We start from the raw sequence: 17,019 nt of genomic DNA, 5'->3' as shown, positions 1-17,019 counted from the left end.
AGTAGAACCGAGAGGAGCCAGGAGGAGGCGAGGAGAGCCGAGAGGAGCTAAGAGGAGCTGACACAAGGAGCCAGGAGGAGGAGCCGAGGGGAGGAGCTGATAGAAAGATCTGAGGAGAGCAGAGAGGAGGAGTCGAGAGGAGGAGGCGAGCGGAAGGTTTAGATTCCGAAGAAGGGTGCGTGATCTGCCCACAAGGTGCTGCAGCGACACCCAGTGGCCACTGACTGAACTGCAGCCTGACATGAAATCAGATCAGATCAGATTTACAGAACATTAATCAATAAAACATCAGCCTGCATGAGAGGAAAATTCACTTTTATTATGTTGAATGTAAAAAAGATAAAAAATTCACTTTGTAAAAAAAAAACAATCCCTTCAAAATAAAAGCTCCAAACAGAGTCAGTCATTAGATCAATGAATCAAACATTTCCTCTGATAAGTCACAGCATGAATATTCAAACTAAACTTTATTCAGACTAATTTGTCTTCCAGTGTCAAACAGGACGTCTGCACTCATTCAAATGTGACCAGAAACTATTTAAAGGGCCAGTCTGTTAATTTGACCTGTCATCCATCAGTCTGGTTTAGGGTCAGAAACGGACTACAGTCCAGCAGGAACCAGAACCTAGTCCCCGAGTCTGGGTTCTAAGAATGACATCCAGACTGAGTAGTTATGATGATGATGCTTGATCAGGTAGGATCTAAAGGCCTCTGAGGTGAAGCAGACGTAAAGGCATTTAGGCACAGAGCAGAAACATCAGACAAAACGCTCATCAGGAAAACTTCACATTCAGTCAGACAATTATAGGAAGACTAAACTGCAGAACAGTATGAAGGCACATGTGACAGCCGACACCTGCTCCAGAACAGGTTGTTTAGGCTCCGCCCCCTGCAGGTCAAGGGCAGCTGACTTCAGTAGGGGAATTTAACCTTTTCAATGTCTGAGATCAACGTCCGGGCCAGATAGATCCCCACCATCTGTCAGCAGAGAGGAAGTGATCACAGGTTAGTATTGGTTACTATCAATTCTATTCAGTTTATTTCTATAGCTCCAATTCACATCATGTCATCTCAAGGAACTTTCCAGTTCACCAGATTGACTCTTCAGCAATCCCTCTAACTAAGCATGCTTGTAGCGACAGTGGAAAGGAAAACTCCCTTTGAACAGGAAGAAACCTCCAGCAGAACCAGGCTCAGTGTGAGCGGCCATCTGCTGAGGCCCACTGGGGTTCAAGGAGGCAGAAGCAGACATAGAAAAAGAAGCATAGATACAAAAGGCAACTGTCAACCAGCTCCACAGGCGGCCCCGTCCAGGAAACACACAGCCAGGCAGACGAGCTCCGAGCCAGCTCCCATGTCAGAGGATGAAGAGAGCACATCCAGTTAGTCACAGTCAGAGAAACAGGACTACACTGGAAAACAGGCCAAGCTCCAACATCTAGAAACAAAGGTGTTGATGGCAGCAGCACAGCTGATATTTCTCTCCAGGATGGAGTCACAGCCAAACAGGAACAGACCAGATGAAGCTACTATGAGAAAAAGCAGAGAGAGCAGAACGTTAGAGATTGAACTAACAGATTCTGCAGAGTGGGAGAATAGAGATAGAATGAAGCAGAATGATGAAAAAGGGGTCCCTATGTCCTCCAGCAGTCTAAGCCTATAGCAGCAGAACTATACAGGTGCTGGTCATAAAATTAGAATATCATGAAAAAGTAGATTGATTTCAGTAATTCCATTTAAAAAGTGAAACTTGTATATTATATTCATACATTACATACAAACTCATATATTTCAGATGTTTATTTTGTTTAATTTTGATGATTACAAATAACAAATGAAAATCTCAAATTCATCATATCAGAAAATTAGAATATTACTGAAGACCAATAAAAACAAAGGATTTATAGAAATGTTGGCCAACTGAAAAGTATGAACATGAAAAGTATGAGCATGTACAGCACTCAGTATTTAGTTGGGCCTCCTTTGGCCTGTATTACTGCAGCAATGCGGCGTGGCATGGAGTCGATCAGTCTGTGGCACTGCTCAGGTGTTATGATAGCCCAGGTTGCTCTAATAGTGGCTTTTAGCTCTTCTGAATTGTTGGGTCTGGTGTATTGCATCTTCTTCTTCACAATACCCCATATATTTTCTACGGGGTTAAGGTCAGGAGAGTTTGCTGGCCAATTAAGAACAGGGATACCATGGTCCTTCAACCAGGTACTGGTAGCTTTGGCACTGTGTGCAGGTGCCAAGTCCTGTTGGAAAATGAAATCTGCATCTCCAAAAAGTTGGTCAGCTGCAGGAAGCATGAAGTGCTCTAAAACTTCCTGGTATGTGGCTGCGTTGACCCTGGACCTCAGAAAACACAATGGACCAACACCAGCAGATGACATGGCACCCCAAACCATCACTGACTGTGGAAACTTTACACTGGACTTCAAGCAACGTGGATGAAGTGCCTCTCTTCTTTTCCTCCAGACTCTGGGACCTTGATTTCCAAAGGAAATGCAAAATTTACTTTCATCAGAGAACATGACTTTGGACCACTCACCAGCAGTCCAGTCCTGTTTCTCTTTAGCCCAGGCAAGACGCTTCTGACGCTGTCTGTGGTTCAAGAGTGGCTTGACACAAGGAATGCGACAGCAGAAACCCATGTCTTTCATACGTCTGTGTGTGGTGGTTCTTGAAGCACTCACTCCAGCTGCAGTCCACTCTTTGTGAATCTCCCCCACATTTTTGAATGGGTTTTGTTTCACAATCCTCTCCAGGGTGCGGTTATCTCTCTTGCTTGTACACTTTTTTCGACCACATCTTTTCCTTCCCTTCGCCTCTCTGTTAATGTGCTTGGACACTGAGCTCTGTGAACAGCCAGCCTCTTTAGCGATGACCTTTTGTGTCTTGCCCTCCTTGTGCAAGGTGTCGATGGTCGTCTTTTGGACAACTGTCAAGTCAGCAGTCTTCCCCATGATTGTGTAGCCTATAGAACTAGACTGAAAGACCATTTAAAGGCTTTTGCAGGTGGTTTGAGTTAATTAGCTGATTAGAGTGTGGCACCAGGGGCCATCAATTTTGAACCTTTTCACAATATTCTAATTTTCTGATATGATGAATTTGAGATTTTCATTTGTTGTCATTTGTAATCATCAAAATTAAACAAAATAAACATCTGAAATATATGAGTTTGTATGTAATGTATGAATATAATATACAAGTTTCACTTTTTAAATGGAATTACTGAAATCAATCTGCTTTTTCATGATATTCTAATTTTATGACCAGCACCTGTAGAGATAGAATGAAACAGGATGATGAAAAAGGGGTCCCTATGTCCTCCAGCAGTCTAAGCCTATAGCAGCAGAACTATAGAGATAACTCAGGATTGGTGACCACAGGTTAGTACTGGTGACCACGGGTGGCTATTGGTGACCATGGCTTAGTATTGGTGACCACAGGTGACTATTGGTGACCATGGATTATTATTGGTGACCGCGGATGGTAACCGTTACCATGGTTTAGTATTGGTGACCAGGGGTTAGTATTAGTGACCACGAGTGGTTATTGGTGACCACAGGTGGCTAATAATGACCCCGGGTGGCTACTGGTGACCATGGGTTAGTATTGGTGACCGCGGGTGGCTACTGGTGACCATGGTTTAGTATTGGTGACCATGGGTTAGTATTGGTGACCACAGGTGACTATTGGTGACCATGGTTTAGTATTGGTGACCATGGGTTAGTATTGGTGACCACGGGTGGCTATTGGTGACCACAGGTGACTATTGGTGACCACGGGTGGCTATTGGTGACCACGGGTGGCTATTGGTGACCATGGGTTAGTATTGGTGACAGCGGATGGCTACTGGTGACCATGGTTGCGTATTGGTGACCATGGGTTAGTATTGGTGACCACGGGTGGCTATTGGTGACCATGGGTTAGTTATTGGTGACCATGGGGGGTTATTGGTGACCACAGGTTAGTATGGGTGACCACGGGTGGCTATTGGTGACCATGGGTTAGTATTGGTGACCATGGGTGGCTATTGTTGACAACGAGTGGCTATTGGTGACCACGGGTTAGTTATTGGTGACCATGGGGGGTTATTGGTGACCACAGGTTAGTATGGGTGACCACGGGTGGCTATTGGTGACCATGGGTTAGTATTGGTGACCATGGGTGGCTATTGTTGACAACGAGTGGCTATTGGTGACCACGGGTTAGTTATTGGTGACCACGGGTGGCTATTGGTGACCACAGGTGACTATTGGTGACCACAGGTTTTTATGGGTGACCACAGGTTATTATGGGTGACCATGGGTTAGTATTGGTGACCACAGGTGACTATTGGTGACCATGGATTAGTATTGGTGACCATGGATTAGTATTGGTGACCATGGGTTAGTATTGGTGACCATGGGTTAGTATTGGTGACCGCGGATGGCTACTGGTGACCATGGTTTAGTATTGGTGACCAGGGGTTAGTATTGGTGACCATGGGTTAGTATTGGTGACCACGGGTGACTATTGGTGACCCCGGGTGGCTATTGGTGACCATGGGTTAGTATTGGTGACCATGGGTGGCTATTGTTGACAACGAGTGGCTATTGGTGACCACGGGTTAGTATGGGTGACCACGGGTGGCTATTGGTGACCACAGGTGACTATTGATGACCACAGTTTTTTATGGGTGACCACGGGTTAGTATTGGTGACCACAGGTGACTATTGGTGACCATGGGTGGCTATTGGTGACCACGGGTTAGTATTGGTGACCAAAGGTTAGTATGGGTGACCACGGGTTAGTATTGGTGACCACAGGTGACTATTGGTGACCATGGGTGACTATGGGTGACCACAGGTTAGTATGGGTGACCACGGGTTAGTATTGGTGACTATTGATGACCATGGGTGGCTATTGGTGACCACAGGTGGCTATTGGTGACCACAGGTTAGTATGGGTGACCACGGGTGGCTATTGGTGACCACAGGTGAGCTCGGGTACAGGATGGCGTTGTGGTACCTGCAGCAGTGAGATGACGATGAAGACGATGGCCACCGTGTACAGGTTTCTAGGTAACCAGTCCTCCAGCGCCGGGATGCATCCTCTGACGTAGATCTGTTGGTTCCAGATCTCCTGTAAAACCCAGAAAGTCAATATCCAAGCAGGAAAAAGACTACATCCCATCACCTGGAGATCATTGGGGGGAGCAGAGCTCACCTGTGCTTTGTTCCTTACATCATAGCCACACTGCGAGTTTAGAACCATGTCCTGAAAGAGCAGAACCAGAATTACTCTGAAGCTGGGGTCAGTGGATCAGAACCTGAGCAGAAAACTCACGGCAGGATCTGTGATGCAGCAGGAGAAGGGCACGCCACACTTCTCTCTGCTCCGGTGGGTTCCGTTACAGCTGAAGTACTCGTTCAGATCCCAGTCATTGGGTTCCTGAGCGCCACAGCAGTGGTTCTGTTCAGGGAGGACAGCGGTCAGTAGCGGGCTCACACTCTACTGAGGAATAGGACCCAATTCTGAGCTTCTACCAGACTCTGCAGAGAGTCGATGAGGTTCTGCAGGTCGATATCGTCACGGTACCCTTTGATATTCTGCAGGAAGAAATCGTTGATCCAATCTTTGACCTGACTCTGGAAAACCACGGCCAAAACAGCTACAGTCAGCTCCAAGAAGAAGATGAAGCCGATGACACCTGAAAACTGAGTCAATATAGAAGGATTCAGAGTTTGGATCAGAACCAAGTTTGAGACAGAACAACAGCTTAATCCAGCCCACTGCCTACATGCCCCAGAATGCCGTGCTGTTCTCCCTCAGAATTCTATAGGATGTGCTGATCAGTTCTATCGATTCATTGGTAGGCTGAACAGTCTACAGGCCCCGCCCTTAATGTGGGGGACCCTCCATGGGAACAGAGGGTTAGTGCTTAGGGCCTTAGAGTCCAGTTTATTCCCCACCTCCTCGGTTCCCCCGTGAACAGAGGTTTCATTCAGAGAACCAAAGACGTACAAACTTCAGTAGACAGATGTTCTCCCTCAGAGCTCCAACACAGCCAGCAAAGCCAAGAGTGAAGGTGACTCCACCAACCACCAGAACCAGCCAGACTGGATCAAAACCGTGCAGCCTGGTCACCTGGGTCAGGTCCGACAAGACCCCCTGCCGACAAAACAAAGAGACGTTAGACCGTCTGTTTATAGACCAGAGTCCTGTGGTTCTGGTCCACTCACCTTCTCACTCCAGGCCCAGAATCCAATGGCAATGAAGGCGGCTCCTGCCAGCTGCAAATGAAACAGAATCAGCGGCATAGAAACATACAGAAAACCCGTCAGCCATGATGGTTCTGCTGTGGGTTAGAGGTCCGCGGGAGCTCAGCTCTACCAACTGGCTGCATGATGAAAATCTAAAACTTCATGTTCACTGCAGGAAGCCTCTGACATCACTTCCTGTTTCTACATGTCAAGAGGAAACAGAACTGTGCAGGAAGACGCACCGCAGTACACATCCTTTGTAGGTGGTTGACAGGAGGTTCTGCTGCTGCCGAGTCCAGAAGGAGCTCAGCAAGTGTGACTCACCCAGAAGATGATGTTGTAGCTGAACATCAGGTACTTGTAGCAGCAGCTGACCTCAGCGTTGTCATAGCGATAGTAGTACATCTGGAACACACAGAACCTAGTCAGTAATCTGCTCAGAACATGTTCTACACACCAGATCCTCCAGAAAACATGCTGATTATGAACCAGAGCATCACAGCGCTTCATCAGCTTTCACAGACAGACCATTATGAAACTGGACTGCAGGAACCCGCCGACAGGTTCTACGGCCATCTGGACCTCAGGAACCCAATGACCCGCCTATAGGTTCTACGCCCATCTGGACCTCAGGAACCCACTGACCTGCCGACAGGTTCTACGCCCAGTCTGGACCTCAGGAACCCAATGACCCTGCCGACAGGTTATACGGTCATCTGGACCACAGGAACCCAATGACCCGCCGACAGGTTCTACGGCCATCTGGACCGCAGGAACCCAATGACCCGCCGACAGATTCTACGGCCATCTGGACCGCAGGAACCCAATGACCCGCCGACAGGTTCTACGGCCATCTGGACCTCAGGAACCCAATGACCCACCGACAGGTTCTACCCCCGTCTGGACCGCAGGAACCCAATGACCCGCCGACAGATTCTACGGCCATCTGGACCTCAGGAACCCAATGACCCACCGACAGGTTCTACGGCCATCTGGACCTCAGGAACCCAATGACCCGCAGACAGGTTCTACGGCCATCTGGACCTCAGGAACCCAATGACCCGCAGACAGGTTCTACGCCCATCTGGACCTCAGGAACCCAATGACCCACCGACAGGTTCTACACCCATCTGGACCGCAGAAACCCAATGACCCGCCGATAGGTTCTAAGGCCATCTGGACCTCAGGAACCCAATGACCCGCAGACAGGTTCTACGGCCATCTGGACCGCAGAAACCCAATGACCCGCCGATAGGTTCTACGGCCATCTGAACCTCAGGAACCCGATGACCCACCGACAGGTTCTACGGCCATCTGGACCGCAGAAACCCAATGACCCGCCGACAAGTTCTACGCCCATCTGGACCGCAGAAACCCAATGACCCACCGACAGGTTCTACACCCATCTGGACCGCAGAAACCCAATGACCCGCCGACAGGTTCTACGGCCATCTGGACCTCAGGAACCCAATGACCCGCCGACAAGTTCTACGCCCATCTGGACCTCAGGAACCTGATGACCCACCGACAGGTTCTACAGCCATCTGGACCTCAGGAACCCGATGACCCACCGACAGGTTCTACACCCATCTGGACCTCAGGAACCCAATGACCCACCGACAGGTTCTACAGCCATCTGGACCTCAGGAACCCGATGACCCACCGACAGGTTCTACAGCCATCTGGACCTCAGGAACCCAATGACCCGCCGACAGATTCTACGGCCATCTGGACCGCAGGAACCCAATGACCCGCCGACAGGTTCTACGGCCATCTGGACCTCAGGAACCCAATGACCCGCCGACAGGTTCTACGGCCATCTGGACCTCAGGAACCCGATGACCCACCGACAGGTTCTACAGCCATCTGGACCTCAGGAACCCGATGACCCACCGACAGGTTCTACACCCATCTGGACCGCAGGAACCCAATGACCCGCCGACAGATTCTACGGCCATCTGGACCGCAGGAACCCAATGACCCGCCGACAGGTTCTACGGCCATCTGGACCTCAGGAACCCAATGACCCGCCGACAGGTTCTACCCCCGTCTGGACCGCAGGAACCCAATGACCCGCCGACAGATTCTACGGCCATCTGGACCTCAGGAACCCGATGACCCACCGACAGGTTCTACAGCCATCTGGACCTCAGGAACCCGATGACCCACCGACAGGTTCTACACCCATCTGGACCGCAGGAACCCAATGACCCGCCGACAGATTCTACGGCCATCTGGACCGCAGGAACCCAATGACCCGCCGACAGGTTCTACGGCCATCTGGACCTCAGGAACCCAATGACCCGCCGACAGGTTCTACCCCCGTCTGGACCGCAGGAACCCAATGACCCGCCGACAGATTCTACGGCCATCTGGACCTCAGGAACCCAATGACCCACCGACAGGTTCTACGGCCATCTGGACCTCAGGAACCCAATGACCCGCAGACAGGTTCTAAGGCCATCTGGACCTCAGGAACCCAATGACCCGCAGACAGGTTCTACGGCCATCTGGACCGCAGAAACCCGATGACCCGCCGATAGGTTCTACGGCCATCTGGACCTCAGGAACCCGATGACCCACCGACAGGTTCTACGGCCATCTGGACCGCAGAAACCCAATGACCCACCGACAGGTTCTACGCCCATCTGGACCTCAGGAACCCGATGACCCACCGACAGGTTCTACAGCCATCTGGACCTCAGGAACCCAATGACCCGCCGACGGGTTCTATGCCCATCTGGACCGCAGGAACCCAATGACCCGCCGACAGGTTCTACGCCCAGTTTGGATACTTTTTTTGGTTAATTGGTGGCTGTTGGACCGCCTATAAATAGGCTGGGTTTTAAATTGGGAGGTCCGCCCTTTTACTCGCTCATTCATCACCCTAACCCTAACCAGCTGCTGTAGGCCGCAGCCAACACTTCCGACCCGCCATGCGCTATTTTTGTTACCTTCGCTTAGAAGCTGATTTCATGTGATTTTGTCCGGGTGGGACCAGTTGTCCTGTTTTTTAAATCTTTATTTCTCTTTAGTAGTATATTTTTGCTGTAGTCCGGTACTAGTACGGGCGTCGACGGCCCCGTATAGGGTTAACCTTCTGCTGTACTGTGTTGTTATTTTTGATCGGCTCACCAGGTCCATGGTACTTTGGGTTTTTTCCCCTTTTCCTTTTTTTTATTGCCACAGAAGCTGAGGATATTTAATTCAGTTTTTTCTTTTTCCTCTACAATAATAATAATAATGAATTTTATTTGTAGTGCACTTTACATTTGAATTCAAATCTCAAAGTGCTACATTTCAAAAAGGGAAAATTAAAACAAAGGTTAAAAGACCATAACATTAAAAAAGAGCAAAAGACAATCATTCATCAATACATTCAAAGGCGTACGTAGCCTATTAAATAAAATCTAAAAATCAGAACTTGAAAGCATTTCTAAAAAGGAAAGTTTTCAATCCTTTCTTAAAACAATCCACCGTCTTTGGGGCCCTAAGGTGGTCTGGGAGGGCATCCCACAGACGGGGAGCTGCAGCTTCAAAGGCCCCGTCGGTCATTGTTTTTAGCCGTGTCCTGGGTGGGGCCAGACGGTGCTGTTGGCCTGACTGGGTCCGGGAAGAGCTGTGTGGTGTGAGCAGTTCAGTCAGATAGGTGGGGGCCGCACCGTGCACACAGTGATGGGTGTGCAGAAGAATCTTGTACTCTATACGGGCGTGAATAGGGAGCCAGTGCAAAGTTTGAAGGATGGGAGTGATGTGCTGGTGTTTCCTCACCCTCATCAGGACCCTGGCAGCGCTGTTCTGTACGTACTGGAGCTTCTGAAGGCTCCTGCCAGAGATCCCCATGAGGAGAGCGTTGCAGTAATCCAGCCTGGAGGAGACGAAGGCGTGGACGAGCTTGGAGGGGCGGAGTTTGGAAATATTACGGAGGGGAAAGAAGGACGTTTTGCAAATGGAGGTGACGTGATTCTCAAAGGAGAGGTGGGGGTCAAGCCTGACCCCAAGGCTGGTAACAGAGGGAGAGGGGAATGGTATGAGCACAGAATGAAACAGAGGTGAGAGGAAAGGAACGGAGTTGATGAGGAGTACCAGTTTGGATGGCCTCTGTTTTTGAGGCATTAAGCTGCAGGAAGTTTTGACTCATCCACGCCTTAATATCCTCCAGGCAGCAGCTGAGGTGGGTGACAGAGGTGGCGGGGGAGCTGGGGGGGGGAGTCATTTTAATGTAAAGTTGTGTGTCGTTAGCATAGCGATGGAAGTTTGACCCCATGCCTGCCGACGACACAACTAAGGGGGAGCATGTAGATGGTGAACAGGGTAGGGCCGAGCACGGAGCCCTGGGGGACCCCACAGGTGACAGTGTGAGGTCTGGATTTTGCCTCCCCCAGGGCCACGTACTCGGTCCTGTCAGTGAGGTAGGAGTGAAACCAGTGGAGACCAATGAAATGCTGGAGGCGGTGGAGGAGGAAGTGGTGATCTACTGCGTCAAACGCAGCAGAGAGGTCGAGAAGAATGAGGAGGGACGTGAAACCGGAATCAGAGGCCATCAGCAGATCGCTGGTGACTCTGATGAGAGATGTTTCTGTGCTGTGGGAGGGACAAAAACATCCCCACAGCTGTCTTGAAAAAAGAGTTAAACAACAGAATAAATTAAATAAATTATTTTGTACCCTCAGTTTTGTCTGTTTCCTTAAATATGTTGTGCCCTTGTGGACGTAACGCAACGAAAGAAACAAATTAACAAGAAAGCAGGGCGTTAAAAACAAAAATGCCGCGCCCCAAAGTCTGGGTTTGAAAAAAGGAAGAGAAGGAGGAGAGAGAAGGCGTCCGATCCCTGATCCAGTTTTTTTCATTCTCAAATTTGTTTTTTATTTTGTTGATTTGTTTTTAATTTTCAAGAAAAAAAACAAACAGGATTAATCCAGCATTTATTAAGCCTATTGTGGCACTGTAAATAACGAAAAGACCACAGTTATCAGAGGTTTAACATCAGCTACTAGATGTTTAACATATTTAGATTAAATAAAATCTGTGTCAATATTAAAACAGTTTAGTTAGATTTTTATATTCAGGGCCAATATCAATGTCTTTCATGGGGCCCAGACTCCTGGGGGGCCCCACAGTGGAACTGGGTGTTCATTGGTTCCAGTTCCTCTGTGGGTTCTGGCCCTTTAAATGTTACCGAACCGACCGGAAACGATCCAAAGGTTCGGCTTTGATCCTCCGACCGTTCCGGTTCTAGAAGAACCGAACTCTAAACCCGCAGGTAGATTTCATGACGTCACATCGATGATCTATTCCTGGAGTGACTCCATTAGTTTTGTTTTGAGGGGCGAACCGGAAGTGGCTGATGGTAACAGCTAACGGCTAACAGCTAACAGAAATACAACCGGAACCAGCTGCGATTCTCTGGACTCACCTCTGGATCTGATCAGTCAGGTCCAAATGATCCGACACCAAAACTTCTCTGCTCCTCTTCTCCTCTTCTCTTCCCCTTTCCTTCTTCTTCTTCTTCTTGTTCTTCCTCTTTGTCGTCTTCTTCTTTTCTTTACTTGGTAGAGTGCTTGAAGTGGCAGTAGCGCCCCCTCTGGTTTTTGCACTAGAAGTGAGAATTGAAACATTCCCTTCAGATTTTTCTAATTTAGATTTTTTTTTTTAGATGAAATTAAAATTTCGTTGTGATATTTTTGGTTATAACTGTATTTCTAACTCACCTTTATGCCCATCAATATTTCTAGGATACATGAATACTGATCATTGGTCCAGTTTCTGCAATAATCATGCCTCCATCTTTAGTGAGGTGTGTCTATCTTTAGTGAGGTGACAGCTCAGAGTTGCAGGACTAAATTCGAAATCTTTTCCTCCATCAAAGCTAAGGCTACGTTTCAGATTAGCCTACCAGCCTACAACATGTGAGCAGATCTGATTCCACCTAGAAATCTGTTCCTAGATTAAACCTGTAATTTAATTTAGGTAAATTCCTCCATTTTTAGAAGGTTTTAAACTTTTAATTTCACCTTATTTTATGCCCTACTTACATTGTTTGTGTAATAATTTGATAGTTTTTAGCTAAGAGTTATTCATTTCCTCTAAGAATTTAGAGTTTTGTTTATTTAAAAGCACCATTGAAATTAAAATTAATTATTATTACTTAGTGTAGTGTAACTCTAAAATATCGTACAGTGTAAATATGGGCAGTGTAAGGGTTAAACACTCCCTATGGCCTTCTAATTATATTTCATTTCTTGGGCTGAGGTGATTTCATGGATACGGAAGAGGATTAGGGCCACTGGAAAAAAAAAAAAAAAGTAAACTGATTTTTAAATTTTATTTCGGTTTAACATGGGAAAAAAGTCAGAATTCTGAGAAAAAAGTCAGAATTCTGACTTTTTTCTCAGAATTCTGACTTTTTTCTCAGAATTCTGACTTTAATCTCAGAATTCGGACTTTTTTCTCAGAATTCTGACTTTAATCTCAGAATTCGGACTTTTTTCTCAGAATTCTGACTTTAATCTCAGAATTCGGACTTTTTTCTCAGAATTCTGACTTTTTTCTCAGACTTCTGACTTTAATCTCAGAATTCTGACTGAATTCTGACAATAAAAAAAGTCAGAATTCTGAGATTAAAGTCAGAATTCTGACTTTTTTCCCATACTATACTGAAATAAAATAAAGAAAAAATCAGTTGTTGTTTTTTCCAGTGGCCCTAATCCTCTTCTGTACGTGGAACTCTCCTCTTCATCCATCCATTTTAAAATGTTTTTTTTTTTTTTCAAATCTGTAAATCTTCTTACCCTAACTTCTTTTTAGCCTCTAACTTCTCCTCATATTGGTTTCTCTTATCTTCATCATTTTTTTGTTTTGCAACATTAAAAGAAACTCCTTGAGGAAAAGAGAAAGAGATTTTCTTGCATAAAATGAAAAATCTCTCCTTGGGTAGTTGACATTTCCCTGGAACCTTGCCTTTGTTCTAGTGCTTAACAACTGCAAATTTGTCCCATCATCTACCAGTAATTTAACTCTGCCAGATATGCACACCAATCCTCTGGTGCCGACCTGGATAACTGGGGGGCTAACCAACGTCTCAGTAAAATGAAGTACCTTCTGGTGATACCTACAACCTTCCTCTCAGTGCTTAGAGAGAGCCTCACGTTCCTACGCCAGGGCCTTTTGGTTCTCAGGTGAAAAAAAAACAAATCGTCACTCTTCTCATGAAAACAAAGTTATCTTTTACCATTTATGTATGTATATATATGTGCGCTATGTAGGTAGGTTCTTTAGTATTGTAATGATGCCAGTTACGCCGAGGTAATTCCGTCAACAGGGTTTATTTAACAAACACGAGCTGTTATTTCTGAGGCTACAGCTCACGCCCCTCACAACATGGCTAGCATATAACCGTATGGAACCCAATAGAACCAAACACAGAATCATTACAGTATTATACACATTTTTAGTGCATTAGAAATGATTAACATATTAATCTTTTTTTAGTTAGGATTTTTTTTTGCTAAATAGATTACATTTATTTATTTTATTTTATATCGACAAGTAGAGGATTTGTTTGAAATAATTTTACAGTATTTGATTTCTAATACTCTTTAAATCTGTTAACAATCTGTTGTTTTTTAAATTTACTTTTAACTGTGCCGACAAAAGACGCTGACCTCCAGGGACCTCGATGCCAGAAGTCCTCACTCCCTTAAACTTCTAAACGGGGTATTGAGGCTGGAAGACAATCACTGTCCTCAGAAAAACCCAGTTAAGAGAATCATTCCGTAAAAATTCAAAAAAATATCCACTGGACTTGGTTTTCAAGATTTGAAGACGTTTCGCCACCTCTCCAGGAAGCTTTCTCAATTGAGAAAGCTTCCTGGAGAGGTGGCGAAACGTCTTCAAATCTTGAAAACCAAGTCCAGTGGATATTTTTTTGAATTTTTACGGAATCCAGGTCATATTCATTTTTACGGAATGAATATGACCTGGATGACTTGGAACCTTCATCAGCATACAGTTAAGAGAATCCTGCCTTAACAACGCCAAATTGTAGTAGGAAAAATGTATTCAACTATTCCCCAGTTAAATAAACGGCACTTTATTTTCATGTCTTTGCAAAGAGAGAACAGTTCATCATACGGCCCTTATGGCACAGTAAAAGGTGATCTTTTGGTTCTCAGGCTCCTCTCCTGTGGAACCAACTACCAGTTTTAGTCCGTGAGGCAGACACCCTGTCTACTTTTAAGGCTAGGCTTAAAACTTTCCTTTTTGATAAAGCTTCTAGTTAGAGTGGTTCAGGTTATCCTGAGCTATCTCTATAGTTCTGCTGCTATAGGCTTAGACTGCTGGAGGACATAGGGACCCCTTTTTCATCATTCTGCTTCATTCTATCTCTATTCTCCCACTCTGCAGAATCTGTTAGTTCAATCTCTAACGTTCTGCTCTCTCTGCTTTTTCTCATAGTAGCTTCATCTGGTCTGTTCCTGTTTGGCTGTGACTCCATCCTGGAGAGAAATATCAGCTGTGCTGCTGCCATCAACACCTTTGTTTCTAGATGTTGGAGCTTGGCCTGTTTTCCAGTGTAGTCCTGTTTCTCTGACTGTGACTAACTGGATGTGCTCTCTTCATCCTCTGGCATGGGAGCTGGCTCGGAGCTCGTCTGCCTGGCTGTGTGTTTCCTGGACGGGGCCGCCTGTGGAGCTGGTTGACAGTTGCCTTTTGTATCTCTGCTCCTTTTTCTATGTCTGCTTCTGTCTCCTTGAACCCCAGTGGGCCTCAGCAGATGGCCGCTCACACTGAGCCTGGTTCTGCTGGAGGTTTCTTCCTGTTCAAAGGGAGTTTTTCCTCTCCACTGTCGCTACAAGCATGCTTAGTGTGAGGGATTGCTGAAGAGTCAATGAGTCGATGCAATCAGCTGGTTTTCCTTAGATCTGGTGAACTGGAAAGTGACCTGAGATGACATGATGTGAATTGGAGCTATAGAAATAAACTGAATAGAATTGAATCGAACCTCTAAATCCAGAACCTGAGGTATCAATGGATCAGCAAGGGTTCTTACTGATGTTAGCCATCTTCACCTTCAGGATCAATCGGGATCCTGGTGTCACGATGATAAAACAAGACAAGTAAGATCAGTTAAATACAATAAGAAAAGATAATATAAGTATGATAAGTAAGAGAAGTAAGATAGGATAAGACAAAATAGACTTTATTGATCTCACATTGGAGAAATTCACTTGTCACATCAGCTCGTTAAAAGAATTTGCCAAAAGGAGGAAAAGGTGATTGGGGTATATACAGTGCACCCACATATATACAGTGAATGGAGAAAATAAAAAAATGCAATAAGGCAGAGGTTTGAGATGACTTATAAACATTTGGATTTGGTGTTGTACATTAATTGTAGAGTCTGGTTGCAGCAGGGATGAATGACCTGCGGTAGCGCTCCTTTTTCCTAACAGGCTGTAAAAGTCTTTGACTAAAGGAGCTGCTCAGCTCCTCTCCAGTCTGCTGCAGACGGTGGAAGGTGGCGTCCATGATGGATGGAAGCTTGGACAGCACCCTCCTCTCAGCCACTGAGTCCAGAGTGCAGCCTAGGACAGAAACGGACAGTTTGTTCAGTCTCTTTCTGTCCCGCTCTGAGCTGCCAGGGGCCCAGCAGACGAGGAGGGCTGATGCCACCACAGAGTCAGAGAAGGATTGAAGCAGGGGCCTGCTCACTCTAAAGGAGCTCAGCCTCCTCAGGAGGTGGAGGGAGGCGGCTCTGGCCCTTCTTATACAGGGCGTCAGTGTCATGAGTCCAGTTTATTATTGACGTGAACACCCAGGTATTTGGGGTACTACAGACTGCCACATCTGACTGACAGCCGTAAATGTCATGGAGACATGACAATAATGTCCTCTGTTGCCATGATGACAGGGATGCAGGTTTCTGGGTCGGGCCGTTTAGATCAGCACCAACATTGCAAACAGCCACAGTGGGTTCCGTATGGTTGATCAGGACCAGATGATCCAGAACCACCTCAAAATGGTCCGATCTACAGATCTGTGTCTGTATCACTTCTCTGTCCTCTGATCCGTCAGCACGACTCCTCGCCTCCAGCCTTCTGTAAAGGTCTCCATGGCAACACACTCAGAGCTGTGACACGCTCCACTGACTTCAGATCATTTCCTGTCCTCTAGCTCAGCACCACTTAGGTAACACATTGATTCTGTGTTAAAACTGGTTACCATGGAGACACACTCCCATGGTAACAAGCAGCATCCTCACCTTCTGATCCTGTTAGCGATCCGCTGATCAGAACCATCAGGACCACAGAGCAGAACCTGCTTTAAAAGCATCAGAATCATTACTATACAGACATGATCTACAATCAGATGGCTCTGATCCAAAAACAGCAGGAGAGATGTAGCCGAATGGGGGTGGGGTGGGGGTGGGGGGATGAGTCAGAACCCTTTCATCACCTCCTGCTGCCTCAGAGGGAGAAATTCAGCCGAGACTGTGGTCCATCAGCGCCTGGCGAGTCGACCTCTGACGGATCAGAAACCTCTGACCCAGTGAAGCCTGGAGAACCTTAGATTCTTCTCAGCTCATATGAACAGGATGAGGGGGGTCAGCTGGTTCTGATGGGCTCAGCTGGTTCTGATCCGGGATGGAGAGGGTGCTAGGGTGGAGAAGGGTGCTGAGGTCGAGAGGGGTGCCGTGATGGAGACGGGTGCTGGGGTGGAGAGGGGTGCTGAGGTCAAGATTGGTGCTGGGGTGGAGAGGGATGCT

At 46.8% G+C, this 17,019-nt stretch overlaps 1 protein-coding gene across 1 annotated transcript; it reads right to left on the bottom strand.

Annotated features, from left to right (window-relative positions):
• Positions 1 to 450: 450 nt before the first annotated feature.
• Positions 451 to 11,775, bottom strand: tspan14 (tetraspanin 14). The gene is made up of 9 exons (XM_038298330.1): positions 11,668 to 11,775; positions 6,576 to 6,656; positions 6,231 to 6,281; positions 6,013 to 6,159; positions 5,535 to 5,705; positions 5,335 to 5,460; positions 5,215 to 5,265; positions 5,017 to 5,130; positions 451 to 978 (listed from the first exon to the last, which is right to left on the bottom strand). Exons 2-9 carry the CDS (start codon positions 6,654 to 6,656, stop codon positions 913 to 915), a joined length of 807 nt encoding a protein of 268 aa, XP_038154258.1. The 5' UTR covers positions 11,668 to 11,775; the 3' UTR covers positions 451 to 912.
• Between the last annotated feature and the right edge of the window lie 5,244 nt (positions 11,776 to 17,019).

The sequence above is a fragment of the Cyprinodon tularosa genome, unplaced genomic scaffold (assembly GCF_016077235.1).
Source record: "Cyprinodon tularosa strain WSP-4 unplaced genomic scaffold, ASM1607723v1 ctg406, whole genome shotgun sequence".
NCBI lineage: Eukaryota > Metazoa > Chordata > Actinopteri > Cyprinodontiformes > Cyprinodontidae > Cyprinodon > Cyprinodon tularosa.
Note: the sequence above shows the minus strand (reverse complement) of the source record. Positions and strands in the feature narration are given on the sequence as shown.

Bases quoted from the DNA above. Each gene is read 5' to 3' on its own strand.
- tspan14 (XM_038298330.1), bottom strand. From the start codon at position 6,656: ATGTACTACTATCGCTATGACAACGCTGAGGTCAGCTGCTGCTACAAG. The intron at 5,706-6,012 runs GTACGTCTTTGG...ATATTGACTCAG, and splicing joins ACATCTGTCTACTGAAGTTT to TTTTCAGGTGTCATCGGCTT. The intron at 5,266-5,334 runs GTGAGTTTTCTG...CTGCTCTTTCAG, and splicing joins GCTGCATCACAGATCCTGCC to GACATGGTTCTAAACTCGCA.